This window comes from Platalea leucorodia (genome assembly GCF_965183815.1).
Source record: "Platalea leucorodia genome assembly, chromosome: 6".
NCBI lineage: Eukaryota > Metazoa > Chordata > Aves > Pelecaniformes > Threskiornithidae > Platalea > Platalea leucorodia.
The window spans coordinates 69023324-69049216 of NC_138828.1; the positions used below are offsets into that span (position 1 = coordinate 69023324).

General features: G+C 37.6%; 1 protein-coding gene across 12 annotated transcripts in view; it reads left to right on the forward strand.

Moving 5' to 3' along the window:
- The window catches only part of LCORL (ligand dependent nuclear receptor corepressor like), an 87478-nt gene that overhangs the window by 12315 nt on the left and 49270 nt on the right, over positions 1-25893 (forward strand). For 6 of the 12 annotated variants that reach the window (XM_082316137.1, XM_082316140.1, XM_082316136.1 and 3 more), the window contains exons 2-4: positions 18356-18421; positions 25133-25212; positions 25464-25593. In XM_082316137.1, the coding sequence (XP_082172263.1) occupies positions 18356-18421; positions 25133-25212; positions 25464-25593 (276 nt within the window). Of the gene's footprint in view, positions 1-18355; positions 18422-18564; positions 18767-22974; positions 23023-25132; positions 25213-25463; positions 25594-25893 lie in introns of all 12 variants that reach the window. The other 6 variants (XM_082316135.1, XM_082316146.1, XM_082316145.1 and 3 more) reach the window with 3 other exon arrangements.

A 25893-nucleotide genomic window follows, 5' to 3' on the forward strand; every position in this document is an offset into this window, starting at 1 on the left:
TTACTTTGGAATTCTGCTGCCTGTTGTGTGTTCTACTTTGTTGTGGTACCTGGCTTTTGAGGTCAGAGATCTTCTGGTGAGTTTTGCCATAAGGAAGGGGCTCAGGAGGCTTTGTTTCAAAGCTCTCCTGATTGAAGTCTTGCCACACCTTTTCCTGTTGATGCCTACATCTGAGGAGTTGTTCAGTTAATGGCTTATAGTTGTCCTGTGATCTATCAGGAAACGAGATCCTTTTGTCAAAGTAATTTCAACTCTGCAACTCTTAGTGGGTTCTTCACTTGTTTCCAGGTGTATGTTCCTGCACTTCATATAATCAGATGTGAAATGAAATGTCATGTGCTCATCTTTGAGGCCCAAATCGTATTCTGTGCTGATGCAATCAGTCAGAACTTCAGGTATACTTGTACGCTTCTTTTGATTGTTGGTAAAACGTATTTGGCAAGGTAAAACTTACTCCTAAGGAAATCGTCTAGTAACCCTTCTCCAGGCTGGACCATCTCCTTCAGCACTGCTTCTTGTTGTCTTCCTCCTTTTTTGTCAGTTCCGTGCCTGTTTTACATGCGTTGTGCAAATTCCCCTCAGGCTTGACAAAGTTTTGTCTTGAGATGCCAATTCATGTATCTGTCCTAACTCTAACTGATGTATATGCCTTAGGCACTTGACACCAGTCTGCTATAGCGGTTTCTGAAAACATGCACTCCTCTTCCATGTCATCAGGTCCTCTCAGCTGTCTAATGTGGAGCTGAGAAATGTGAGGTGGCTCTTGATTTTGGCCTTGCCCTGTTTCACTAGGTGCCTTACCATAGTTTATTTTAATCCCTTACTGCTTTTTAAATAGAAACAACAAAAAACTCTCAAACTGATGCTGGCCTTCTCTGTTGGAATGCCAAATGTTATATCTTCTTGGAGATAATTTCTTCAGCAAGACCATCAGACTGGTTAGGATATATTGGAAAGCAGTTTTATTTCCTCTCTGCACCCTTGTCTGAGTCTACTGACTCCTGAACAAATGTGCTCTGCCCCAAGGAAATGGGATTTAATAAGAAATGCCCTGTCTGTAACTTGTGGTGTCAGGAGTTCTTATCTTGAAATGTTGGAAGTGTCTGGAGTGCTCTGAGCTTAGTGCTGATGTGAAGAACTGCACTTCAGCACTGACCCTAGATCAACTTTTGTGCACAGTCCTCAGAAACAATAGTAGGTTACTTGAGTCCTGCATACTTCTGTGTTTAGTACTTCACTTGCGCAGAGCAGGGTGTTTTCTTAAAACTAGGGCTTCTTGACAAAACATGAGGGTTTCACTGGAGAATTCACATTAGATATAAACTGTTTAGTAAATCCTACAAATATCAGAGTTTTTAAGGAAGTATTTGTCTGTAAATCAGTCATGTCTGAATTATTGTCGTCATCTCTGGCAAGCACTCTTTGTCCCACAAACCTTTAGGGAGTGAACTGAAAATTCAATGGACCATGGATTTCTTATTTAACTAGTCAATGCTTTCTGCAGTGACACTGCAGGAGAAAAAGCTGTGAGAGAAATCCACTGTAGTGTGTCCTGAAGAAACTTGCTTATTAAGTGTGATGTTGGTTATTGAAATCTGTGGTCTTACTTGCTCAATATGCCTCTTAATTGGTGACTTTAAGAATACTTGTCCAATGGTTCAGGAGGGGGTTTTGTTGGCCCAAGCCCAACAGCCTGGGCCATTGTATAGCCTTTACTTCAAGTTGTCACATACAGTAGCATTTTGAGGGCTGGTGCTTGATGTGATTTGAAGTCATTTCTAGCTCTTTCATATAGTCTAAGGAGATCTTGGCATCTTTTCAGAATCTCTTTTCTGAGGAAGAAAATCACTTTGAGGAAACTGATATTAATAGAGCATCTTAAAGGCAGTAGAGTGACTGCTTGTTTTCTCGAGGCCTTTTTATTAATTTTCTAGGTAAGAACAATGCATTGCACACCTTCTGCTCATCTTATCTGCCTCATTCAACCATGAGCATCACAAACCATCACAAACTCAAAAGAGCCAGGGCAGCTTCTTCTACTGTTGTCTGCAAGAGTAGCTACTCAGTAGTGATTTGGATGGTGTATTTTAAGAGTTGTTAACTGTCCTTCATTCTGTGTGGTGCTATACTGCTCCACTTGCCCTTTAACAACTAACTGACCTGATTATGTGGCACACAGAACAGTTACGAACTGGATACTCAACAGCTTTGTCAGTTGTACATCTCTAGCGGTGCTCTGGCATTTTCTCCTCCTTCATTCTCAACCTTGCAGATTAGTAATAAAGGCTCTTTTGCTCTTTGTGTGGGATATAAGTGACCTTGACCTGTGAGACTGATTAAGAATTTTGGTACCAGATTAAGTAACCTCATATGAAGTTTTCCAGAATGCTGGAACTGAGATTTATCTGGTTCCTGCAGGAGTTTCCCTCTTGCTGGAAATGCAGACTGTAATCACACCTTTCTTTAAAGAAATCCTATTCCTGTATTCTTGACCTTGCAGTTCCGTTGGGTTCCCTAAGTGGTTGCTGTTGTCTTTCTAAATAGTTTCATTAAGAGGGAAAAGTACCCTACTAACAGATCAGCTCAAAGTACTGAAGTTTCCTGTTTTGCCTTGCTTGAGACTTGTGGGAAGCAATAGGATATGGCTGTCTTGGGTCAAAGAAACACACTAGATTGTGAATGGAGTAGTGAACTCTGGTGAAGATTCTACCTTCTCTATTTATCTTAAAATTCATGGTCCTTCGGGGGGGGGGGGGGGGGGGAACCAAAAAACCAAACAACTAGTAGCCATTTTACTTAAAGTGTCTGGTTCAAATGCATTTTTTTATCTGCTTAAACTTAGGAGAGAATTTGCTGAGTTTTTGTTTGTTTTAAGGAGCAAAATAGGGACATAACTTTTTTTTCTTTTTTGCACGGTATAAAATGAAGAGGTACCTCTTCTCATTAGTTTTAAAGCAGACTAACAAATTTAGAACTGAAAATCGATGTCTGGAAGTAATGAATGTTTACTTCTCCTAAGGAAGAGCCAGTGCTGGAATACAGAAGGAACACAGTGTTTCTAAGACAGGATAGCCTACTGTTTAAATCCATCCGCCTTGTGTAAGAGCCCTTGTCTGTTCTCCCCATGATTAAAGTATTCAGAATCTTGCCACTAGGTACTTGAAATACATATCTGTTTTTCCTTTGTGGTGTTCCACCCCTTGCTCCCCAAGTCAGGTTGGATAGTTGTTAGTAATGTGAGTTTTGTAGAATGTAATCAGAAATTAATGACAAATTGTTATGAAATTTATTATCTCCCAATAAATTCTCAGAGCCGCTATATGGCTTCATTTCAGTACTATATGAATTCTGTTCCACAGAAGATGAGAGTCAGAGTCCCACACTTTGAGTCTTACCATTTCATGCTTTGTTTTGTGCCATTTAATGATTGGGAGGAAGTTTATCAAAAGTTTGTACAGATGTGTGCTAATTGCTTTAAAAAAAAAAACCCACAACCAAACAAAAAAACCCCATCCAAACACACCTGCTTAATCTTTGAATTGTGTCAAATACTGAAAACAAAAACAAGAGACTAATTGACTTTTTCCTGTTCTCTTCTTCTATCTGACATCTTTTATCTGATGAGAGTGCCTATGTGAAGCTAAAATTTGTATTTAAAGTCTCCATTTCTGTGTCTCTGCTTTTTCAATCTCCAGTGGGAAATGAGGGAATTCAGTTCGCTTAATAAAATGTTAAATGATGATCAACTTGTGTGTATTCTTTTCAGTATATTATGCAAGTTCAACAGAAGTACACTTAGAAGATGTAGATTACAGGTTGGTTGTCTATGATATGTATGTTGAGATACACTACCTACCTACTTTGAACAATGTCATCTTTTCTTTTATTCACTGAGCATGTTTAAGAACTGATTTGAAATCACAGTTTAGCTGAATTTGGAGTTCTTCTACTCTAACTGGAGCATCTGAGGCACTTGCAATTTTAACCTTGAAAATCCAGAAAATCTTTTAGAGAAAGGAGGCGTGGTTAATACTTTTTATTTTAAGTGAAGTTTTTATATAGATAAGAGTGACCAATTCTTGTTGACCTAGTTGACATGTTGCCAGTGCTAAATTTTGTCTAATTTGCCAAGCCAGATTTTGGCTGGAGACAAAAATTATGACTGTCTGGGGGGGGGGTGGAGGTTTTTTGGGTTTTTGGGTTATTTTTTTAAAACCAGCTATTCATAAAAATAAGCTGTAAGTTAAAGGTGAAAGTACACGACAGGTATTATAAAAGGCAGAAAAGTAAACTTATGACACACTTAAGAAATTAACTGCTAGTTTAAAGGTATGTTACACTCATTTCTTGGTAAAATTGTGGTATGTCTAGGATTATTAAAAATATATTTTTAATAAACTTTTCAGCACTTGTGTTAATAACATGTTTGGAAATAAATACTTTTGAAGGATGTAGCACTGAGATTTATAGGGTTGATAGTTCACTTACTGTGTTATAATTTGGCATCTAGATACAAGATGCCTCTCATTCTGTAGCTTCAGCAGGCAAGAGATAAGTGTCAATTGATTTCAGGGAACCACCATATTGGTGTGGTCTAGTTGCAGGATTTCAATCAATTTCAAACTTGAAACCAACAAATAGTTTCTGAATATAAGGGGGTTGGTTTTACTGGGAGATAAGAATGACTTTTCTCTTGTTCATCATTTCAAAATGGTTTGCAGGGAATAGACAGGTTGTTTGAATGACACAGAAATTATAATTGAAAAGAAACCTCCTGAAAATTCCCATGAAACTCTGAATCCCTTAGGAAATTCCACTTACTTGTTAAACTTAGGCATCAGTTTCGTGGAACGCTCCTGAAGGTTTGCAACTTCATTAGCTTGCAGTAGACTAGCAGTGTAGTACCGAATCCTAAGCTTCAGTTTCTCAACAGCCCATCAAGCTAGGAATGTTTTGAATTAAATATTTTTTTGGCTCAGTGAACTGGCATTTTCTGATAACTGTATTTTTCTCTAACAGCTTTCAGCTAACTCTCCCTTCTTAGCAGAAAGCTTCATGTTCTTTGATCCTGATAATTCAGGAAGTGTGCCAGACCTCTTTATTCATTAGTTGACTGCTAGACATTCTCCCAGATGCTGGGTAGATGTGTGATACTGCATAGTAGTAAAACAATGTTGTGACCTATTCATTGTTACAGATTTGCTGTGGACTTCTTTTCCATGATGATTTAGTGAACATCTGACTAAGCCTTCATGTAGAAAAGAAGTCTTTGTCTGGCAATCATAAACTTTTTAGGTAAAATAACCAAATTTTTTCGTCCTCTTGTACATCTTAAAATTATGGTTAAGAAACAAGAACATGCTTCAGGCATGCAGTCTTCTGAAAGTGACAGTTGTTCCTATGTTTTAGCTTTGGGCATTATTCTCCTCATGTTGTAAAGTAGTTAAATTGATACCTAATGAGGAAGTTGTGAGGATTTTTCCAAGCTGGATGTTCTTTTACAGTGACTTATTCCCTCTGAATTTTCTTCGTTAAGGCTACAAACTATAAACTTTTAACCAGCCCAAATTATCGCCAGCACTGTTCTGAGTAACAGTTGGTATCTAGATAACTTTTTGATGTAGCGTCTTGAAAAAAGAAAGGCAGTAGGATAAGCTTCAGTGTCTGAACAATGATATTCACACCAATTCCATATCTAAGCGTCCCAGTGTGACAGCTGGGATTACATCACTGTTCAAAGAAAGAAGAGGTTTTTAGAGAGAACAGAAATTAAGTTCCAGTAACTGTCACTTAGAAGCATTTTTCTCTCCCCCCATCCACTGAGCAGCACAGCCACTTCTGAAATGTTTTTCTTATGCCTTTTAAATTATAAAAAACACAAATCTCTCAAAATATCTTGCTACTACATTAGAAAATAAATCTGTTTTTAATTTTGATGGTGTCTGGAAGCTATTGTAAAGGGTGTCATGTGGGCTCTCCTATTTACATGTCTACAAGGACACATTCTTAGTGGCATAAAAGGTTACTTTGGAGTGTGGAGATGCTTCCTTTTTTATTGAACCTTATTTTTGTTGCTGTGATTTATAAAAACCTGAAAAATAGACCTGAACTCAGAATCGATGCTAATCTCAGTCTTTACTTAACCTACAAATTTTTTTTTTTCTTCTATTGGCTGACATCCTTTTCTGTAAAATCGTTGAACAATTGCGGGGGAGGCAGGACATTTCCTCTTTTTGTTTTGCCTCTGAGGCATGGCCAATGTCGTCTCCCTAGCACTGGAATATTACTCCCTCTTTGTATTCTGCTTAATGCTTATAACTGCTTAATGTTATAGCCAGTTCTTTTGATGTATATATCCTTTTGGGAAACTATATTTCATCACTGTCTGCATCCCCTCAATAAAGTACAGCATAGAAAGTTGAAAGCAAGGTTTTTTATCCTAAGTGAAAAGTAGCCAGTTAGAACTGAAGCTGTTCCATAGTCTCATTTCAATGTTTGGTCACCCTGTCTCTTCTCAGTGGCAGCAGCAGTGTCCTCAACTACATTGATGCTTGGAGTCAAGACTTACATTAGAGAAGGACAAGTATCTTTTTTAGCTATGGTTCGGAATTTGTATTGGAGCCTAAATAGAGGATTTCCTCCCTTTCACTTTGGAATCTCTGGTATGTTGGTTCCTGTTTGCTCAGGGATCTGAATCAATATGGTAAAGAAAATGAGTGTATTAAGTTAAATGTTTAGAACTTTCTATTATAACAATACTTTTTTTTAAGTGCTATAAGCAAAAAGTGGATTCAAGCTAGACAAGGTATTCAACAGAAGCCCCCTCTGTACTGAACCTCTATGCAAAATCTGTCCTGAATTATGTCCCAAGAGTTTTCCTGCAAGAAAAATGGGCTGTTTTTTACCTGAGAATCTGGCCAGCATTTTATCAAATAGTGAATTTTACTGAATAGATATTCTGTAGTGACATTAAAAATGGGAAAAAGATAACATTTGAATTTATTAATTTTCCCTTTTGTTGTCATGCTCTATATCTTGAGTATTCTGACCAGCGAGCTTGTTTATTTTTTCTTACCATATGTATAAATGGCAAAAAGGTGATTGATTGTTTGCTTGTTGGGTTTTTTGTTTTGTTTTTGTTTGTTTTGTTTTGTTTTTTAAACTCAGTGCTTCAGTGGTTTCATAACCTGGTCGATCCTTTCCAAATTGTTATAGTAGATTTAAAAAAACAACAACAACAAACACCCTGTGCCTTTGAGAATTATGTCAACATATAAACAAGACTAAGATTATGAATCCATCTGGGGGGAGGTGGGGAGCAGAGAGGACAGCTGCTGACCTGTGAAAGGAAGGGAGAGGCAGAAGAAACAGCCAGAGATGTTAACAACTAATTTAAGTTACTCTGTTAAACACTCTGCTCTACTCTTATAAAATATGAAAATAACTGTCTTCTCTACATTCTCCTTTAACAAGTTGTGAGGGAGTTGCTGCTTTTATCCTAATGATAGGGTAAAGGTAACTAGGTGTAATAAAGAAAAAGATTGAGATGACTACTTAATGCTTTTCAAAAAATTTAATTAATGCTACAGAAAACTTGTAAAATGTTTTCTAAATTAATTGAGAGCGGTCTGACATATCAAAGGGACTTGGTGATGACTGAGTAATAAACAGATGTTCTTAAGGGGTTTGAGTTTCTGATGCACTTAATTTTTTTTCCTGTCTCTTGGAAGCAGGAGACTATTTCTTTATTTGGAGACAAAAAAATGCAAAACTTACAAGCAGATAACGATTTTTCAGGGGAACCAGTGACCTTCTGCAGTGTCAAATATGGTAGAACACAGTGCAAGCAGCACCTGTGAAATGGGAGCGTATAGTTCAGAAGGCTGTAAGTTTATATGATTAGAAACTAAAAGATGACTGAACATGAGCTCCAAGTCCCTTTCTTATGAACGGGATAACTTGTAAGAAATGCAGATTACTTCTTTGACTTTTTAAGTAAGTTAAAACAAAATACTGCTTCCTACTCTTGCACCTGTATTTTAAAATAGATATTGAAGCACTATTGAGAGAGAATTTGAAGAGAAGTAGAAGTTTTTCTTTCAGAGAAACTGAGAGACTTGGCACTCTCTCTGCCTGGGTTACTTGTTTAAAAAAAAAAAAAAAAAAGCAGTTTAATGCTTGACGAAACGAATGAAGCTGAATTCTGTGGTATGTTTAAATCCAAGATAGCTGACTTAGTAATGCAAACCACAAAACTTCCTTCAGATATACTCGTGTAATGAGCCAAACTAAATAATGCAGTCGTGAAACTGTATAGAATGGGGAGAAGTAGAACTAAAGTTTGTCATTTATATAAAATACTTTTTTGAATTATATGTAGTTTTCAGAAGGGATCACTTTTTAGTTGAGTGAAAGAGGGCAAAGTGCCGGCGGGTGGGTGGGTGTGTGGATTCTTTTAAGTCATTGCTCTGGTGTGGAAGAACCAAGCTTAATGTTTTTAACTGCTTATGTATTTTCACATAGGAAGGGAAATTTTTACTTCTCGTGGGAAAGTCAGTTACGTCAGTGAGTTGTAGCTCAGAACTGCGTGTTTGTGTGTTGTACCTTGCCATGAAGTTACTGCTGCTTAAGTAGAAGTGAATGGGGCAAAAGAGGCTAGCAGTTAAGGAGGTTAGCCTATTGGTTAGGGCAATAAACTGGGGTGTGCAGGATCTCTCTTTTGGTCCTTACTTGTCCATAATTTCTTTCCAATGTGATTTTAGTTTCTGAGACTCCTCATACAATTTATGTAATAGTCCTCACAGTTTAAGAAATACCATCTCAAAATATGGGTTGTATGACTTCAGAATGGGAACAGAATTTATATAAAAACTAGATAAGTGTTCCTGTGGCCAAAGGAAAATGCAGAAGCAGGAACTGAACTCTTAGTTGTAATCAAGTGTCTTTAACAGCTAGGTAAAGTAACACTAACTGTTATTACAGTGTTGTGGTTTAACCCCAGCCAGCAACTAAGCACCACCCAGCCATTTGCTCACCCCCGTGCCCCCGGTTGGATGGGGAGAGAATTGGAAGTGTAAAAGTGAGAAAACTCATGGGTTGAGATAAAGACAGTTTAATAAGTAAAGCAAAAGCTGCGCACGCAAGCAAAACAAGGCATTCATTCACTACTTCCCATCAGCAGGCAGGTGTTCAGCCATCTCCAGGAAGGCAGGGCTCCGTCACATGTAACGGTTACATGGGAAGACAAATGCCATCACTCCGAATGTCCCCCCCTTCCTTCTTCCTCCCCCAGCTTATATACTGAGCATGACATCATATGGTATGGAATAGCCCTCTGGCCAGTCTGGGTCAGCTGTCCTGGCTGTTCCAGCTTCTTGTGCACCTGTCAGACCATGGGAAGCTGAAAAGTCTTCAACTAGTGTAAGCACTACTGAGCAACAACCAAAACATCAGTGTGCTGTCAACATAGTTCTCATGCTAAATCCAAAACACAACACTATACCAGCTCCTAAGAAGAAAATTAACTCTATCCCAGCTGAAACCAGGACATACAGAACACCAAAAAATAAAAGAAAGAATTTTCATTTTAATGCTGTGTCTGGTGGTACTGTGCCCAATCTCATTAAATGTAATCCTGTTCTTTGGATTTTCCTAATTACATTTTAAAGACCATTTGTTGAATTTTACAATCCTCTAAGAACTGAAATCAGCAATTCCGAACCTACTTTCATGTTAGTTTTGATTTAAAAAGCAGCATTAATGGGCCAAACTCCACACTGCTTAGAATGTGCAGGTTTTTTTCTACTTTTCATTCCACTTATTCTGCTTAAAATATTGAATAAACTCAAAAACCAAGGAGGAGACATGAATCTTCCTTGCTGATGAGTGTTACTTAACAGCAACTTTTCCTTATATAGGAGGAGGGGTGAGGCCTGATTTTACTTAAGCTAAATAACAAGTAATTTGGACTTCAGTAAAACAACTTGAACTACCATAATTCAGAAGTGATTCTTGGTATAGTAAGCCACAAAGTGGAGGGTGATGGAAGTTCCTGTGATTAAGTTAGTTTTTAGGCACACGGAAGTTGTGAAGGTTCTGACATATGATTCTGCTAACTTTGTTAGGTGGGTTAACAAAGGTGTGTTTTATAGAGCCTCAAGATCCCTTTTTTCCTGCGGTGCCTGCAGAGGCTGTAGTGTTTCAAGCTAAAAGTCTCGTTTCATTGTAGTAAAAAAATGCATGCATGCCCTGTCCTTCAAAGCAGTGTGCAGCAGTCTTACCCTGTGCCTAACTGAGGATATGCTGGAGAAGAAGGGAAAAAAGCAGAACTTGATTTGCATGTACCTGGTGTTTTCCAAATTCCTTAACATGTAGTTAGAGAGAACAATATGATCTCTTCTAGTGGATAACCTTTCAGCATTAAGTTGAAAAATAGAGCAGTAAATACGAATCAGATGCGCAGTATTGTTAAACATCTCCCTCTTCCATTTAAATTTTGTCTGTCTATGCAAGTAACATTAATCTACCGCTTCTAGTATGCATCCAGAGATATGAATAAAACAGTCTTAATGGCTTGGAAAAATATCAAACCAAAAAGTGAATTTATTTAGAAATATTTTAACTGAAAGCTTTTTATCTGTTCATACCTTCCTAAACTGGAAAAACTGCAGCGGATCAAGGGAGAGGGGAGTAAGTATAAGTGAAAGGTTTTCTAGGTGGCTTATTGTGAGGTCATTGGTGTGATGAGAATTTGAATTACAGGATTTTCCTTCACCAATTCTCTTTTTTTTTTTTTTTTTTTTTTTTTAAACTCAGTGGCTACAGCATGGTAGCTAGTTACATGGATTTCCAGTTATCCTGTTACAAGTGACTAAGCAAGTCCCTCAATACGCCCCTGCATCAATTGTAATTATTATAGTTTGCCTAAGTCTTGTGAGACCCCTCCTTGAGATTTAGTATTACTGTGTTCAGACACTGAGTAGAAGAGCAAAGAAAAAGGTTTTGGGTTGTTTTGTAGTTTGGATTTTTTTGGTTTTGGTTGAGGTTTTTTTGTTTTGTTTTTACTAAAAAGGATTTTAGTAAGATGCCTCAAATACAGTGACTTTGATAACAACAATAAAAAAAAAAAAAAGCCTTGTAGCTAAAGCCCTAGAATTGGATTACTTCTGAAACAGAAACATGTAAATGGAAAAAAAAAAAAAAAAAAAAGACTAGTTGTGAAGGAATGAAAAGTCAAGGGTGAATGGAAATATATCTGCTTTTATGAAATGGACTTTCTTTTGAAAAGAAGATACAAATATTGGAGTTAATATGGCCATAAACAAGACTAGGGGAATCAAGAAATTAGTATGATGTAGAGTGTACCAAACCTATCAAAAACATTTTAATATAACCTGTGCATATACTGCTGTTCTCTTTCCCAACTGTATAGTAATTACCTTTCCTCTCTTCAGACCCACCAAGTGGCGCATTTGAAAGCAGTACTCAAATGTCAGCTTCCATTTATTACATGATATCTATTCTTTTTTGGCTGTTCTCCTAAGGCAAAGTCTAAGTCATTCAAACAAGTTTGTTGAGAACATACTTGCAGTCTCAGTTGTGATCACCTAGAGGATGTAAAGAGGGAAGGAGGAGAGGGACAGTTTGAGAAGGTATTGAATTGGGATCAACTGTGAGGCTAAAATAACTGTTTCCTCTCAGAAACATTATGGAGATACAGCTTTTGGAAAAACAATAGCCAATGTATAACTAAACCTGTTTGACCTCAGTTTGTATTGTTCAATTGGTCAATTCACAGATGACACCAAATTGAGTGGGGAAGTAGACACTCTGGAAGGGAGAGCCACCCTGCAGGAAGGTCTGGATAGGCTGGAAGAGTGGGCTAACAAGAACCTTATGAAGTTTAACAAGGACAAGTGTAAGGTCTTGCACCTGGGAAAACATAATCCAGGAGGGCAGCTCAGACTGGGATCCACCTGGCTGGAGAGCAGCTCCATGGAAAGGGACCTGGGGGTCCTGGTGGACAGGAGGCTCAACATGAGTAAACAGGGTGCTGCTGCGGCCAAAGCGGCCAGTAGGATGCTGGGTTGCATCAAAAAGGGCATCACCAGCAGAGATAAAGAAGTCATTATCCCACTCTACTCAGCGCTTGTCAGGCCACACCTGGAATGCTGTGTACAGTTCTGGTCCCCGCTATACAAAAAAGATGTGGACAGGCTGGAGGAGGTCCAGAGAAGGGCCACCAAGATGATCAAGGCTCTGGGAAGCCTGCCGTATGAGGATTGGTTGAGAGAGCTGGGTTTGTTCAGCTTTGAGAAGAGGAGGCTTAGAGGTGATCTCATCACCATGTACCAGTACTTAAAGGGGAGCTACAAAGAAGATGGAGACTCCCTTTTACAAGGAGTCGCATGGTGAGGACAAGGGGTAATGGGTACAAGTTACTCCCAGGGAGATTCCGATTAGACATGAGAGGTAAATTTTTCACAATGAGAACAGTCAATCATTGGAATAATCTCCCCAGGGAAGTGGTTGACTCCGCTACGCTGAACGCGTTTAAGACTCAGCTGGAGATGGTGCTGGGCCATCTTGTCTAGACTGTGCTAGAAAGGTTGGAACAGATGATCCTTGAGGTCCCTTCCAACCTGGTATTCTATGATTCTATGAATTACATCTGCCCAAAGTTAACCTAGGCCAACCTTGTATTAAAAATTCAAAGTCTGCACCTTGTGATATCCTCTAGACTCGGTGCAACATAGAATCTACTCTGTAGATAGCTTCCACAGCGACAGGTATAGCTTAGCTATTTACTAGTTTCTGGATGGAAGAGGCCTTCATAATACATAGCCACACTACTGCTAAAGAGTAGATGAAAAATAACTGTATTTGGTCATGCAGTGAGGAAGAGTCCTTATGTGTTCCTTGAATACCTCTAAGTCTGTATAAGGTCCACAACCTGGGAAGCTTCCATGGAATGTATCCATTTAATCATTATTCTGTTTTATTAATAACAAAGAGTTTTACATCCGGTACTGTTCATATTTGGCAACATACACTTTCTAATGTAGATAGGCTTTTAAGATGTGACAGACACTAAGTAGTTTACAGTGATAAAACATTACGGAAAACTTTGATTTAAGTTTTATGAGCACTTGAAGGGTAGTTTCTCTTTAAGAAGACTTTACTTAAAAGTTGTGAAGGCAGTCTAAAGACTTATTTTGGACTTAGTAATCCTGTTTGAATACTCTTTTAAATCTGAGTAAACTTGTAGAGACACTTAAATAACATACTGGAAATAATTCACAAAGTAATGGTTTCTGAATTGCTCAGTAGTGCTAATTACTCTTACCTTTCTAATTTCTTTGACTTTATAAAGAGGTAGTAGGATAGCTCACTAAAAACTTTGCCATAGGCCCTTGGCCTGTTTAAGACTTCTCTGGTTTAGACAAGACAGTACAGCAGTCCTACTTCTAGCTTCTTTGAAGTCCCCCCCCTCCTCCTGGGGGAGGGATGTAAATCAGTGACTGCTAAGCTCAGGGCCATTATTCAGCTACTCAAGTTCCTTACTTCCCTTGGGATCTTAAATTCTATCTCATGGCTGCTGTGGCCAAGACCACTGTTAACTGTCATATCACTGATCAGCTCTTCCTTAAGAATGAGTAGCAGGTCTAGCTGAGTGCTTCCCCTATTGAGCTCGTCCACCATCTCAGTCAGCTTTGTCCTCCAAGCACCATAGAAATTTCCTGGCTTGCTTGCGTGCTACCGTGTTGCATTTCCATCATATGTCAGGGTAACTGATATTTTTCATGAGAACCAAGGCCTGTGATTGTGCAGACTTTTTTCGTGGTTTTATTTGAAGGCTTCATCTACTTACCGTTGATAGGACAGTCTGTCACATGTTCACCATGATGTTCCATTGGCTGAATCCTGACCTGTGGATTTTCAGCTGTCCTGCAGCCTCTTCCACACTGAAGCTCCATTTGTTCAAGTTCTTTGCATAAAGTGTAAGCGCTGCCCTCCTTGATTTTCTCACTTCTTTCTTAAAAGCCAGCGTCCATCCACTGCAGTTCTCCAGTTGTGTGAACTATCTCACCGTACTGCGTACTCCCCGTGAGATTGTTATGTTATATATTATTATATTATAATATTATAAAATCATAATTATATTATGATTTCTAATCCCTTGTGCTTGCTTCCTGTGCTGAATGCATTCATATACAGCTACTTAAGATGTGTCCCTGCTTGTGCCACTTCTTCAGGGGGACTGTAAGATCCTCACTGTTGTGTTGTCCTGTGCACTTACCCTCTCTGCTATTCTCCCACTTTTTAGGCTTCAGTCTCTACTTCCATGGCAAACCTAGTTTGAAGCCTTCCTTATGAGGCAAGCCTGTTGGCAATGATGATTTGCATTACCAACTGGATCCTGTCTCTGTCAAGCACTCTTTGTTTCTCAGAGGATCTTAATGTCTCAAGAGCTGAAGTCCTGCCTGTAGCCGTGTAGTCAGATGTTGATCCACAGGATGTGTTTGCTCCTGTCAAAGTCCTTCCCCTGGATCAACACCTGGGCTCGGGTGTCATTCACCATTGTCTCTGGACTCTAGTTAGCTTTGATCTGCTGAAGAGCTCCTTTGACATATCATGGTGGCCATGTGCATGGGCAACAAATAATAATATTGCAATGGCAGACGAGCTGTAAGAGTTTCTCTGCAACATTCCAGATTTGGACCACGGGCAAGCAGCAGAGGTTTTAAGACAGCCAGTCTGGCTGCTCTGTAGAAGCCTTCATCCCCCTGGGAGTCTGCAATTACTGTCACCTATTGCTTCCTTTTAGTGACATTACTGTGACCCATAGATCAGGCTAAGATGCCAAACCTGACAGAACTTGTTCCTCCTCACCTTTTTCCTGGGCTTCGTGCCTTTTCAGCACCCCAATAGCTACTGATGGAAAAAGAGAGCCCCCTTCCTGCTGCTGGAGGTCACCACTTCCAGCCTCCCTTGTCCTGGGAGTCCTCATCCTAGCCCTGAGTGAGGAGAGCAATAGAGTTGGTAGACGGTGGTCGTGGGGCTGGGGGAGAGTTAATGTAGGGAAAAGAACTGTTTGCAACCTTGTTCAGGAAAGCAAACTGTGGAAACTTTTAACTGGGTTAAGAGACTAGCTGTATCATAAATTTCTGCTTATGAAGACTGTTGAAGGAACCTGACTTGAATCATAAAAGGTATCAGGTAGTGAAGAAAGCTGATATTCTTTTTACATGAAGATACAAGAAGTAAGACAACTAAGTAACAAAACAAATTTATTAGAGGTAAAAGGAGTTTGGCAGATTGGGGCATTGCAAGTTAATAGAGCCAGGGGTGTTTCTTTTCAGGTTGGAGCTAGAAAGTGTCAGGGCTCAAGTAACAGTAGTTTTGAAAGGTAGTTTGGAATCAAGGAGGCAGGCAGCTGCCAAGAGACACAAAAAATTCTGTAAAATTAATTTAGAGCAGAATTTTTTTTATTGGTGAATCACAAGAGGTATAAGCAAAGTATATTTGTCCCTGCTCATTGCAGGGGGGTTGGACTAGATGACCTTTAAAGGTCCCTTCCAACCCAAACCATTCTGTGTTTCTATGATATTTCTGGCTGGTATCTGTAGGCTCTTCAGGTTCTGAAGGGTTCCAAAACTACTACTACCATTTGCTTATGCATACTGTCTCATGAAGTAAAACAAAGGTTTATTGAAATATCTGTGTTCAGGTGGTTGCATTTTATGAAACACTGCCAGCACATATTAATCGGTAGCTGTACTGGAAACTAAGATGTATCTTCCTGTTTCGGCTAAGTTAAAATTGTACCAATCCTGCTGAAAAGCAGTAGAAGAACTTTGTAGAAAACTGCCCAAGGTGTAAGTAGTACACATCTTTTCTGGGAAAACTTTAGAATAAGGGCTGCAAAAAGGTTCTCTCTATGTTGTTAGGTTGCACAAGTAAACTTTCTTTTAAAAGAAAGGATGTGGTATCCAAAGGTGAGGAAGCAAATGATCACATTGAGTAAGTCTAAATTGTGGCTCCATGGGGAAGCTCTGGGAGGACTTCTAGAGAAGCATCACTTTGGATGGGTGGGATGGAACTAAGTTTGGTGAACTAGCAGAGAAGTGGGTTGGTGTGTCCTTTGCTCAGGAAGAAAACCCCACAGTGTGCTAATTGCCATCTTTAACACAAGCTGTATGGAAGTCTGTTTGGAAATCGCATCCTTCCTTAACAAACAGGGCTGTTTTTTCTGCACTCATGTTTTTGCATAGGCAGGAGCAGGCAGTAGGGCAAGCAGATATGTATAAGTACAAAAGTAAAGGCAGAAACAAGTAACACCCTCCATGGCGAGGGGGATGAGGGGGGCAGGAGGAGAAGGTAGGTGTCCAAAAACCAAGGAGGTTTTGGCTGCTGAGTGGAATGGTAAACAAGCTTCCTGTTGTTTGATTTACAAAGTGCTAAGAAATAGGAGTTAGTGTTTATTATTTTGGAATAAGTACAACTGTCTCCGAGAGATACTTCATTCATGTCTTTAGCCAGTGGCAGCAACTCGCAAGAACCTAAGTATTGGCTAGCTGCTGAGGTAAAGTGGCTTGCAGTTTATAATGTTAATGATCATAATAATACACATAGTGTGTTTTATATTTCCAGACTGTTGTGTTTGGGGAATTGCTATCTTAACTTCAGACTTCTTCATCTCTCTTGCATTTTTGTCCATAACCCTTTGAAGCCAGAAGAACTGGGAATTTGTGCAATGCTAATATGATGTAAATTTATATTACATTGAATCTAAGAGTCGGTGGATAATGCTTTAAGGTAATTTTTAGTGTATGCTTGGGCCTTGGATTTTTGCTTTCTAGTTTTTGCAGACTGTGTTTAAAAAGTGTGTGTATATATATTTGTGAGAGGACAGTGGTTTTGTCACTTAATTTGTGTTCTTGCATAGGACTATATTACAGAGAAAAGTGGAAAATTAAAATATAAAGAAATACATTTATAGGTCAAAGCATAGATTTATAGCAAGTATAATTATCAGTTGACTTTAATAATATAATCCATAAATTAAAGTTATAGAATCATACAAAATATAAAGGTAAATTTTGACAAAATGTGACCTGTCAAGCTGAACAGCTCCTATGTTCATGTTAAGATAGCTTCTCTTGTCTACATTAGGATTTTAATATATTATTTAATGTGCTACTTAAGATATGGTACATATTTATTCTTCCTTATACTAGTGTACATACAATCTAAACCAAAAAGTAAATGTCATTTTTGATGAGAGAACAGTATGTTGCATTGTCTTAGAGGGCATCACAGCTCATGAGCAAATTTTTTGTTTCTAAATGTTTTTGTTGATGGTAGGTAGTTGTTTCCTGAAGTGATTGGTATCTCTTATGTGGTGTGATGATAAAATAGTCTGTAAAATAGCTACAACTTTAATATAGACAGGTCTTGAGTATAAAGAATGAGAACCTTCAAATGCTGCTTTGAATTATCCTCTTAGTTGAAAATAAGCTTATTATTTGGAAGGAGAAAAGAGGGGGCACTTGGAAACTTTCTATATTAAACAAAACTTCTGTTATGTTGATGATGATGTAAATTCTCACCATATTTTATCAGTTGTCATGCATTTCCTCTCCTGTTTTTTTGTTTGGGGTTTTTTGTTTGTTTGTTGTTTGTTTGTTTTTTGGTTTTTTTTTGTTTGTTTGTTTTTTTTAATCACTTGATTTGCTCTGTCTCTTCTCCCTTGTTACAGTATGTGGTTTTACCAGATACCTAAACAGACTAGCTGGTAAATCTGGAAAATAATTGGATTTATCTAATCCTCAATTTTAAAACATTTTTGTACAGATACAGAGGACTAGAGAGAACTGTTACGGTATCAGAAGCAAAATAAGCTTTCTTTGTTATATTTGTAGAAATGTTAGCCTACTCAGATTATGTAATTTCAGGTGATCATAAATAAGTTTCTGATTTTGAGGGTTTCCTTCCCCCCCCCGTACATGATTCTAATTCTCAGTGTAAGAGAGAGACTACTTCACTTGTGTAGAGCTATGAGGCTAATCCTCCCACCTTTAAGATTCTGTGGTAGTTATTTTAAGTCTAATGAGGTTGTTGGGGCATGGCTTAATAGGCTGATTGTGTGCAGATGGCAGTTGCCTTGTCTTATTTTTATCTTCTAATTCTGTTGAATAGTACTATAGTGGAAGGAGTAAATATTTGTGTGATAAATGGAACAATTTTTGGAATTGCTCTCAGAATTTGAGAATGCTTGTTGCCAGTGTTTTCGAATTTGCTTCCTTTTAAGAAACTTCTGATTTACTATTTTAAATGTTTCTTTTGTCTCCAGGTTTTGAAAGTATTTTAGAAGGGCTTTATGGACCAAGGCTACGAAGAGACCTCAGTTTATTTGAAGGTAAATGAGCCAGCTTTTAATGGAATTACCTTAATTTTAGTTTTTCTTGTAGTTTAAAGTATATATTGAATTCTAAAAAGGAAATCTTAAATTGTTTATCTTTCTAATGTTGATTTCATCATGTTCTTGTCAATACTGTGCAGAGGCAAAACCCTAGGTAAAATGGTACCTAGGTTTTGTTCCTATGCAGGGAAATTTTGGATTAGCTAAGCTTTCCTGAGAAGCTCTCATGAGAAAGATTTACTTTTCTGGAATACTGCAACTCCTACTTCGTTTTTTGGACAGCTTTTAGAAAAGGAAGACAAGCTGCTCAACTTCCTATCAACATTAATTGGGAAAAGGAAGGTAATGAATGCTAGTTTGGTTTTCTTGTAGTGGTCAAGAAAGTTTTAAGGCTTTTATATATTTTTTTACATCTTTATATATACAAAAATTAAGCTTTTTATTTTTATATATTTCTGTATGTATATATAAAAAGTGTATCTATATTTAAGTGTGTGTGTGTATATATATGTAAAAACTTCTTTTTTTTTTTTTTTTCCATTACCCTTATAAGACCTAGCTTTATTCCAAATGTGTTTGGTTGTGCTGGAGTAGCTGTCTATAATGCCCGAGTCTTCAGTTAGTTAAGTATGAAATAATTTATCTGTCTTTAACAAAAGCAGAGGAGGAAAATCCAGCACAAAATTGCTTTGAAGTGTTGAAAGAAGTGTTCTGTCAAGTTTATTTTCATGGCTTTAAAAAAAAAAAATGTTCTTTCTTTTTATTGACCCTTCAAAATGTTCCATTTCATTTCTTTACAATTTATTATCTAATAGTGTAATTTGTAAAGCATGTAACTAATATACTGCTAGTACATGAGGCAGAGTGGCATATGCTGTTTATGTTTGCTTAGAATAGGTTTGGAATGATTGCTTTAACTTGGTTATGGTTTTGTCCTCTTCATATTGTGCAAGTTCCTTGGCCTGTATCATAGGCATAACACAATATTTTCAAGGGGAAGGGGGAGAACTTGAAGTACTACTTTACTGGTGTGTTAAGAATATTTTTTGCCGCTTATAGAGCTAAGCGTGCCACTAGTCAGACTTAGAAACACTTAAGAAATGTGTAAATTTGGGTTAAAGCTTATTTTCATGAGTAGTACTCCCATCTGCTGTGATGAACAAGCACATTACTGCTTTGAATAGGGAACAGGGCATTGTTATAATAGTGTATGTTATCTTTTTTTTTTTTTTTTTCTGGTTGTAATTCCAATGGGTTGCTATGTATTGGGATTTACACTGATTAGTGAATAAAGCTTTATTATTCTTTTGCATCAAAGGGCTTGCATTTTGAAAGAAAATTCAGGACTTTTTTTTTTTTTTTTTTGCTTTTGTGTAAGAAGGCAGAAAGTACTGAGCTAATGACCAGAATATAAGTGTTACAGTTAAAGGAGTCTGATAGGACACAATAAGGTGTTACATTGCTCCTTTAGCGTTCCTGCATGAATATATTTGAGCTGTCTTATGGGAAAAGTTTTAGCTTATTTGCCTTGTGCTGTTGAAGATTTCTTGTAACCTATTTAAGATCTGCTATTTCCATTGCTTGCAGAGGGTCTTTGATATTTGATGCCCCAATGACTTTGTCCTGCAAATTAATGTTTATCTAAAATGTAAAGTTTCCAAACTAATTTTTTTCCAATTTGCAAGAATGTCTGTCAGTAATGTGCCTGAATTTTTCAACAGTTAAAGCCTGTTCCTACGTTTGACATATCTGTAAAGTTGATTTTACTTCTGGAGCCACTGCAGAAGAGATGAAGGAGTGTTAGGTTGGGATCCCCATCTTACTTTACTATTTTTGGTTCATTTTTTATAGTATCTGTAACTTCAATAATCCCGTTTGAAATTGCCATGTTTTGTACAAACATAGTAGAGGTAGACCTTATAGTATAGGATATAAGGCTATTTCTAATTTGAGATCTGAATTGCATTATGAGCATTAATACAGAACTATTGAGTAAAATTTGCTATGAAACTTTCCATTGTCATAATTAAAGTGCCACATTTCACTTACAGATAATGAAACTAAGATACAAATTAAATAATTTGCCTTAGTTAACAAAACGTACGGTTGGTAGAATCAGAACCCAAGTTTTTAGACTCTTAGCAACATGCCTAAATCACTGCATCTTGTAAAGTGTCCATTTTTCTCATCATAACCACTGAACCAGTACTGTCAACATTGCAGCATTATGCCTTGTTGGCGAGTGTATGTTTCCTTGAACAAACCTCAAGAAATTATATGGCTTTCTTTTACAGAAATGTGTGATAATCGCCTGAAATACATGCTGCTTAGCTACAACAGCATTTTTTCTCTTAGCTACAACAGCATTTGTTCTCTTACGTTGTTGGTTTTATGTATTGTTTGTAACATGGAAAAAATTAATAATGTGCATAAAATGTAACATGAGTGTGTTAATTGATAGATTTGCTCCTTATTTCTGTCTTGAAATAGTATTTGATCTATAGATTATTGTATTCTCTCAAAGTTGCTTGAGAGAATAATAAATTGTAATGACAAATTTAAATGATAAAAGGTACACTTCAGTTTTACTACATTTTTTTTTACTTTTCAAAGAAAATATCTTGTAAACCTCAGAAATAATCTTGCTGAGAAGCCAAACTAATTAAACTGAAATAGCCACCCATAACAACAGATAGCTACCTGAAGATGGCAAATTTTTTTTTTTTTTCATTATCTTGAAATTCTTATGATGTATATGTAGGACTTACCTTGGGCTTGCTTAAATGGTTCTTTTCACCTCTGTTATTCAGCACCATTTTTTTTCCTGACTGCTTTGATGGATAGTGCAGCTTCTGCTTGCAAAGGTGCCAAGTTCTATATCTTGGCATCTGACCTTGGTCATGCTCTGATCGAGCTCAAGGCTTCTGGTATCACTGAACCCTTAGGGCTTTCTAATCCTTTGCTTATATCCATTTTCAGCTAAGTAGATTCACATGTAAATTGTTATTCTTTACATTCAACTTACAGATATTTAGCTAGACTGTTAGAAAGCTTTTCCTCTAATCATCCGGTATGTGTGTATTTTCTTTTTTGGGATTATGTGCTGGGGTTCTAGTCTCTTATGGACAGAGGAAAAACAGTGTCTTGTGGGAGAAAAACAGCTCTCTTATCATTCTTTCTCTGCCAGGAAAAAAAACTCTTTATGCAGGATGAAAGGTTTATTTGAGGGTATGTTTTATTTTTCCTTAGATAGCTCTGGAATATTTATTCATATATAAAGTAATGGAGTGAAAAATTATATTAGAAACACGAATCTCTAATATTCAAATTTTTATGAAATTAAAAAGATGAAGGAACATGATAAACATCTCAAATATTCTAATGTACTTATTAGGAAACAGTAGCGCCATATAAAAAGGAAGGGGATGATTTGTTCAGAATTGTGACAAATAGCTGAAAAATTTATGGGAACATTATAATAATGCAGAAAATACTTGGAAAGTAAGGGTTGATTTTTTTAAGCTATCATATTTAGATTTACTAGACAATTATTTCATATTTCAAGAGGTAAACATGGCATCTGTTCAGTACTACAGATGTCTGTTTAATTCGGCATGACTCCTTGGGAAAAATGGTTTGGGGAAACAAAGATTTGAATGGCTTAAGAAATGAAAAAAGGTAGTAGTTTTTGTCAAAGTTCACCATTTTATTCTTAAAAAATGGAAATAAGTTTAACAGCTTTGTACTAAATGACTTTGGTTTCAAGTAATAATCTGTACCATGCTTAGTATTAAAATGCTCTTTGCACAATCTTAACAACTTTTTCTCATGGGCTGGCTAGTGTTGTATGTTGTCAGCAAATCTTTTATCAGCTGACCCCAAGCAAGATAAAATGGGGGAGGAGGAGGAGGATCATGGTCCTAAATTGAATGCAGCTAAGAGAAAGTTTGTTCTGCTTAAAGTGCCACCTGTGCTTCTGATCTTTCCGAGAGTATGGTTGTCTATCTAGTTAAAAACTAATGCTGGTTTCGGTATGTTTCCTGTGGTGGGTGACCTGAGATTGTTGCATGCCTGGCATTTGATGTGTCTGGTGTATATCTGCTACCTGATGGCAGTTTTGCTTATCTCACTGGCATACCTAATGTGTTATGTTGTACATGGTTTATACTACTTTGAATAAATTTAGTGTTAGGTAGAGCTGATGTTTCTCAAGATTTGCTTTTTTGGTGACACACAGGGGTTGCTCTCTAGTTAGACGTTTAACAGTGGACTTTCAGGATTCCAAGGCAGAAGAATTTCTCTGAAAATATAAAAGCTGTCTTGGAGCTATGTGCAGAATCCCAACATTCATAAGTAGATTTATTGTAGTTGTAAGGAAAACTATGAAAACATGAACTTGTTATGAAAGAATAGTGTGGGTTTTTTTCCTCTGTGGACATCTTAAAGGAATAGCTCTAACAGGCTGGGACAGCTAGATTAATTCAGCAAAAATAACTCATTATCTTTTGTTACTGTCCAGTCAAGAAAAATCCTGTGTCTGTTTTTGACAGGTTGGACAGCTGATGATCAAAACTGCTGGTTTGCATCCCTGGAAGCATGTAACACATTGTTAATACAGAATTCTGTTCTAAATTAACATTTTAGAGCTGAGTAAACTAGATTTAAATAATAATAATACAGGGTCTCTTGGGTTATGTTCACACTCAAGAACCTCATTTTTTCAGATCCATTTTATTTCTGATGGTGTCTCTGTGACAATATATTTAAGAAAGAGTAAAACTCAGCAGTTTGCGGTGGCGGGGGGGGGGGGGGGGGTGAAGTGGGAAACAACCCTGCAGACAGCAAGGTCAGTGAAGGAAGAGGGGAGAGGAGGTGCTCCAGGCATCGGAGCGGAGATTCCCTTGCAGCCCATGGAGAAGACCATGCTCCATAGGCTGCAGGTTCTATGTTGGAACAGATACCTGCACTGCAGCCCATGAAGGACCCCACACTGGAACAGGGGAAAAATGTGAGGAGGAAGGAGCGGCAGAGAGGAACTGTTACGAACTGAGGACAGGCCATGTTCCCCATCCTCCTTGTGGTGTTCGGGGTAGGGGAGGAGGTAGAAGAGTCAGGAATGCAGGAGTGAAGTTGAAGCCTGGGAAGAAGGGGTGGTAAAGTGGTTTTAGTTTTGCATTTCTCATTATGCAAATCTATTTTTATTGGCAATAAGTGAAATTAATTTTCCCCAAGTTGAGTCTGGCTTGCCTGTGACAGCAACTGGTAAGTGATCTCCCTGTCTTTATCTTGACCCACAAGATTTTCCATCTTATTTTCTCCCCCTGCCCTGTTGAGGAAGGGGAGTGAGAGAGCGACTGGGTGGGGGATGGCAGCCAGCCAAGTTCAACCTACCACAGGGTGTTACTGAAATGAGATAATGTCAGGAACCTCCCTAACAGAACTGTGATTGTAATTTAGTGGTATGGAGGAAAGGAGGAAAAATATTTGATAATTAATACGGGGGGGGGGGGGAGTTGTTTAGGTTGTAAGTGCATGAACTGGAAATGAATGGGATGGAGAGGACCCTGGTGTTGTAGTTAATCAGATTCATGTTCACCTGCCAAAGTGCTGCAGCTGTGATAAAGACTCATGCACAACTAGGATACCATTGGAAAAGTGCTGTCTAAAGTTTAAGGAAGTCTGGTGTAAATGTAAAAGAAAGTCATCGTCTTGAGATCTTGGTCACCTGTGTTCAGGAAGCAGGTGGTGTTCAAGTGAGAATGGTGCAGAAAAGATGGGGTTGAACCTCATGAGAGAAAACCGGGTGGACTAGATTAGCCTAGCAAAATGAAGTGTAAAGCAGTGATAATGATATTCTCTGTAAATACATCAAGGTGCTAACTACCTAAACAGTTATTGTTCGTGGGTATAAGAGCACTGTTGCCACAAAAGTAAACTGGAATAACTTGCCATGAGTAAATTTAAACAAGAAATTAGAAGATTAATTTTAACTGTTAGCACAGTTGGTCTGGGAAGAGCTTTAAAACAATTGGTGGTTTGGGAAGAGAAGAGTATGTGGTGGAAAACTCTTAACTTTTGAAATGGAGCTTAATAACTTGTTTAAAGAAAATAGATGGCATGTCTACATTCAGAGAAGACTGGACTCGATATAGGTGATCTGTTTAAGTTCTGTGTTCCCTCAAAACGAAAGTATGTCTTCTGATAAAATGTATAAAGTTACTTTAAAGTTTTCTAAATAAATCACGTGCTACAAGTGAATATAGGGTTTTAGTTTACCTATAGTGATGGTGTCAAATCAACTAAAATATTGTAAGTACAACAGATGTAGCTCAAATGGTGAGAAGTCCATATCCTAATTCCTAGCTTAGTTTACTACAAGTTCACACACTTTTGTTAAAGGCAATGATGACTGGAATTCAGAGCTTTATTTACAGTGTTCAGATACCTCCAGTAACTGTGATAGGTAATCAACTGAAATGTATGAGTTTACCTTTCCTTCTAAGAAAGGTGCCCTCTGCTATTTGAAAGTTGAGCCATGTGAGCCAGACAAGACTGGAAATATCTGAAGAATTGAATGCTACTGACTACACTGTACCAATAAATGTATATTACATTATAATGGAATTTAAGAGAATTGTAGGATGTGTATTTTGTTCTCAAAATCCATTTTTACTTGTTTAAAACATCTAGCTTTTTTCTTCTTTTAAGACTGTGAGCCAGAAGAGCTAACTGACTGGTCTATGGATGAGAAGTGTTCCTTTTGTAATTTACACAAAGAAACAGTCAGTGTAAGTATTAACATTATATCAAGCATGACTCCCCAACACCCAATTTTTTGTATGAAAGTAAGAATTGGAGAATTGATACTGCATTTTGGCTCAAGATAGTTTGGCTATGTGAGGGAGTGAGGTGGTTTGGCTTTATAGTAAATATCTTTTTAGTGGTTCTTTTTCAGTCAATAGCTCAATAGTTTAATAGTATATTTTACTACCAGTGGACTAATTTCTGAAAGATGTTATAATCTTGATATGTCTTCTAGGATCGTGCATCAGTTATCGGTTCTTCACAGTCAACGCCTACAGAGGAACTGTCATCTCAGGGACAGTCCAACACTGATAAGATTGAATGCCAAGCAGAAAACTATCTAAATGCACTCTTTCGAAAGAAAGGTAATAAAAGCATGTCTTTTATATTAAGAGATATGACACAAATCTAAAAGAATCAAATTATTTAGGGTTGATTTTTGATTCTTACGTAGTTTTCATTTATCTACTGAATGCTGTTTCTCTTTATTCCTTTGGTTTTCCTTAATCTTTTTCTTTGCTTACTTGAATAACCAAATGAAGCACTCCTCTTCCTCTTTGCGATTGCTGTTAGTCCTGTTGCGTTGTGTGTTATCCTCTTGAATCCCTGCTCATTATATTTTATTGGTTTTTTGGGTTGGTTGGTTTTTGTTTGGTTGGTTTTTT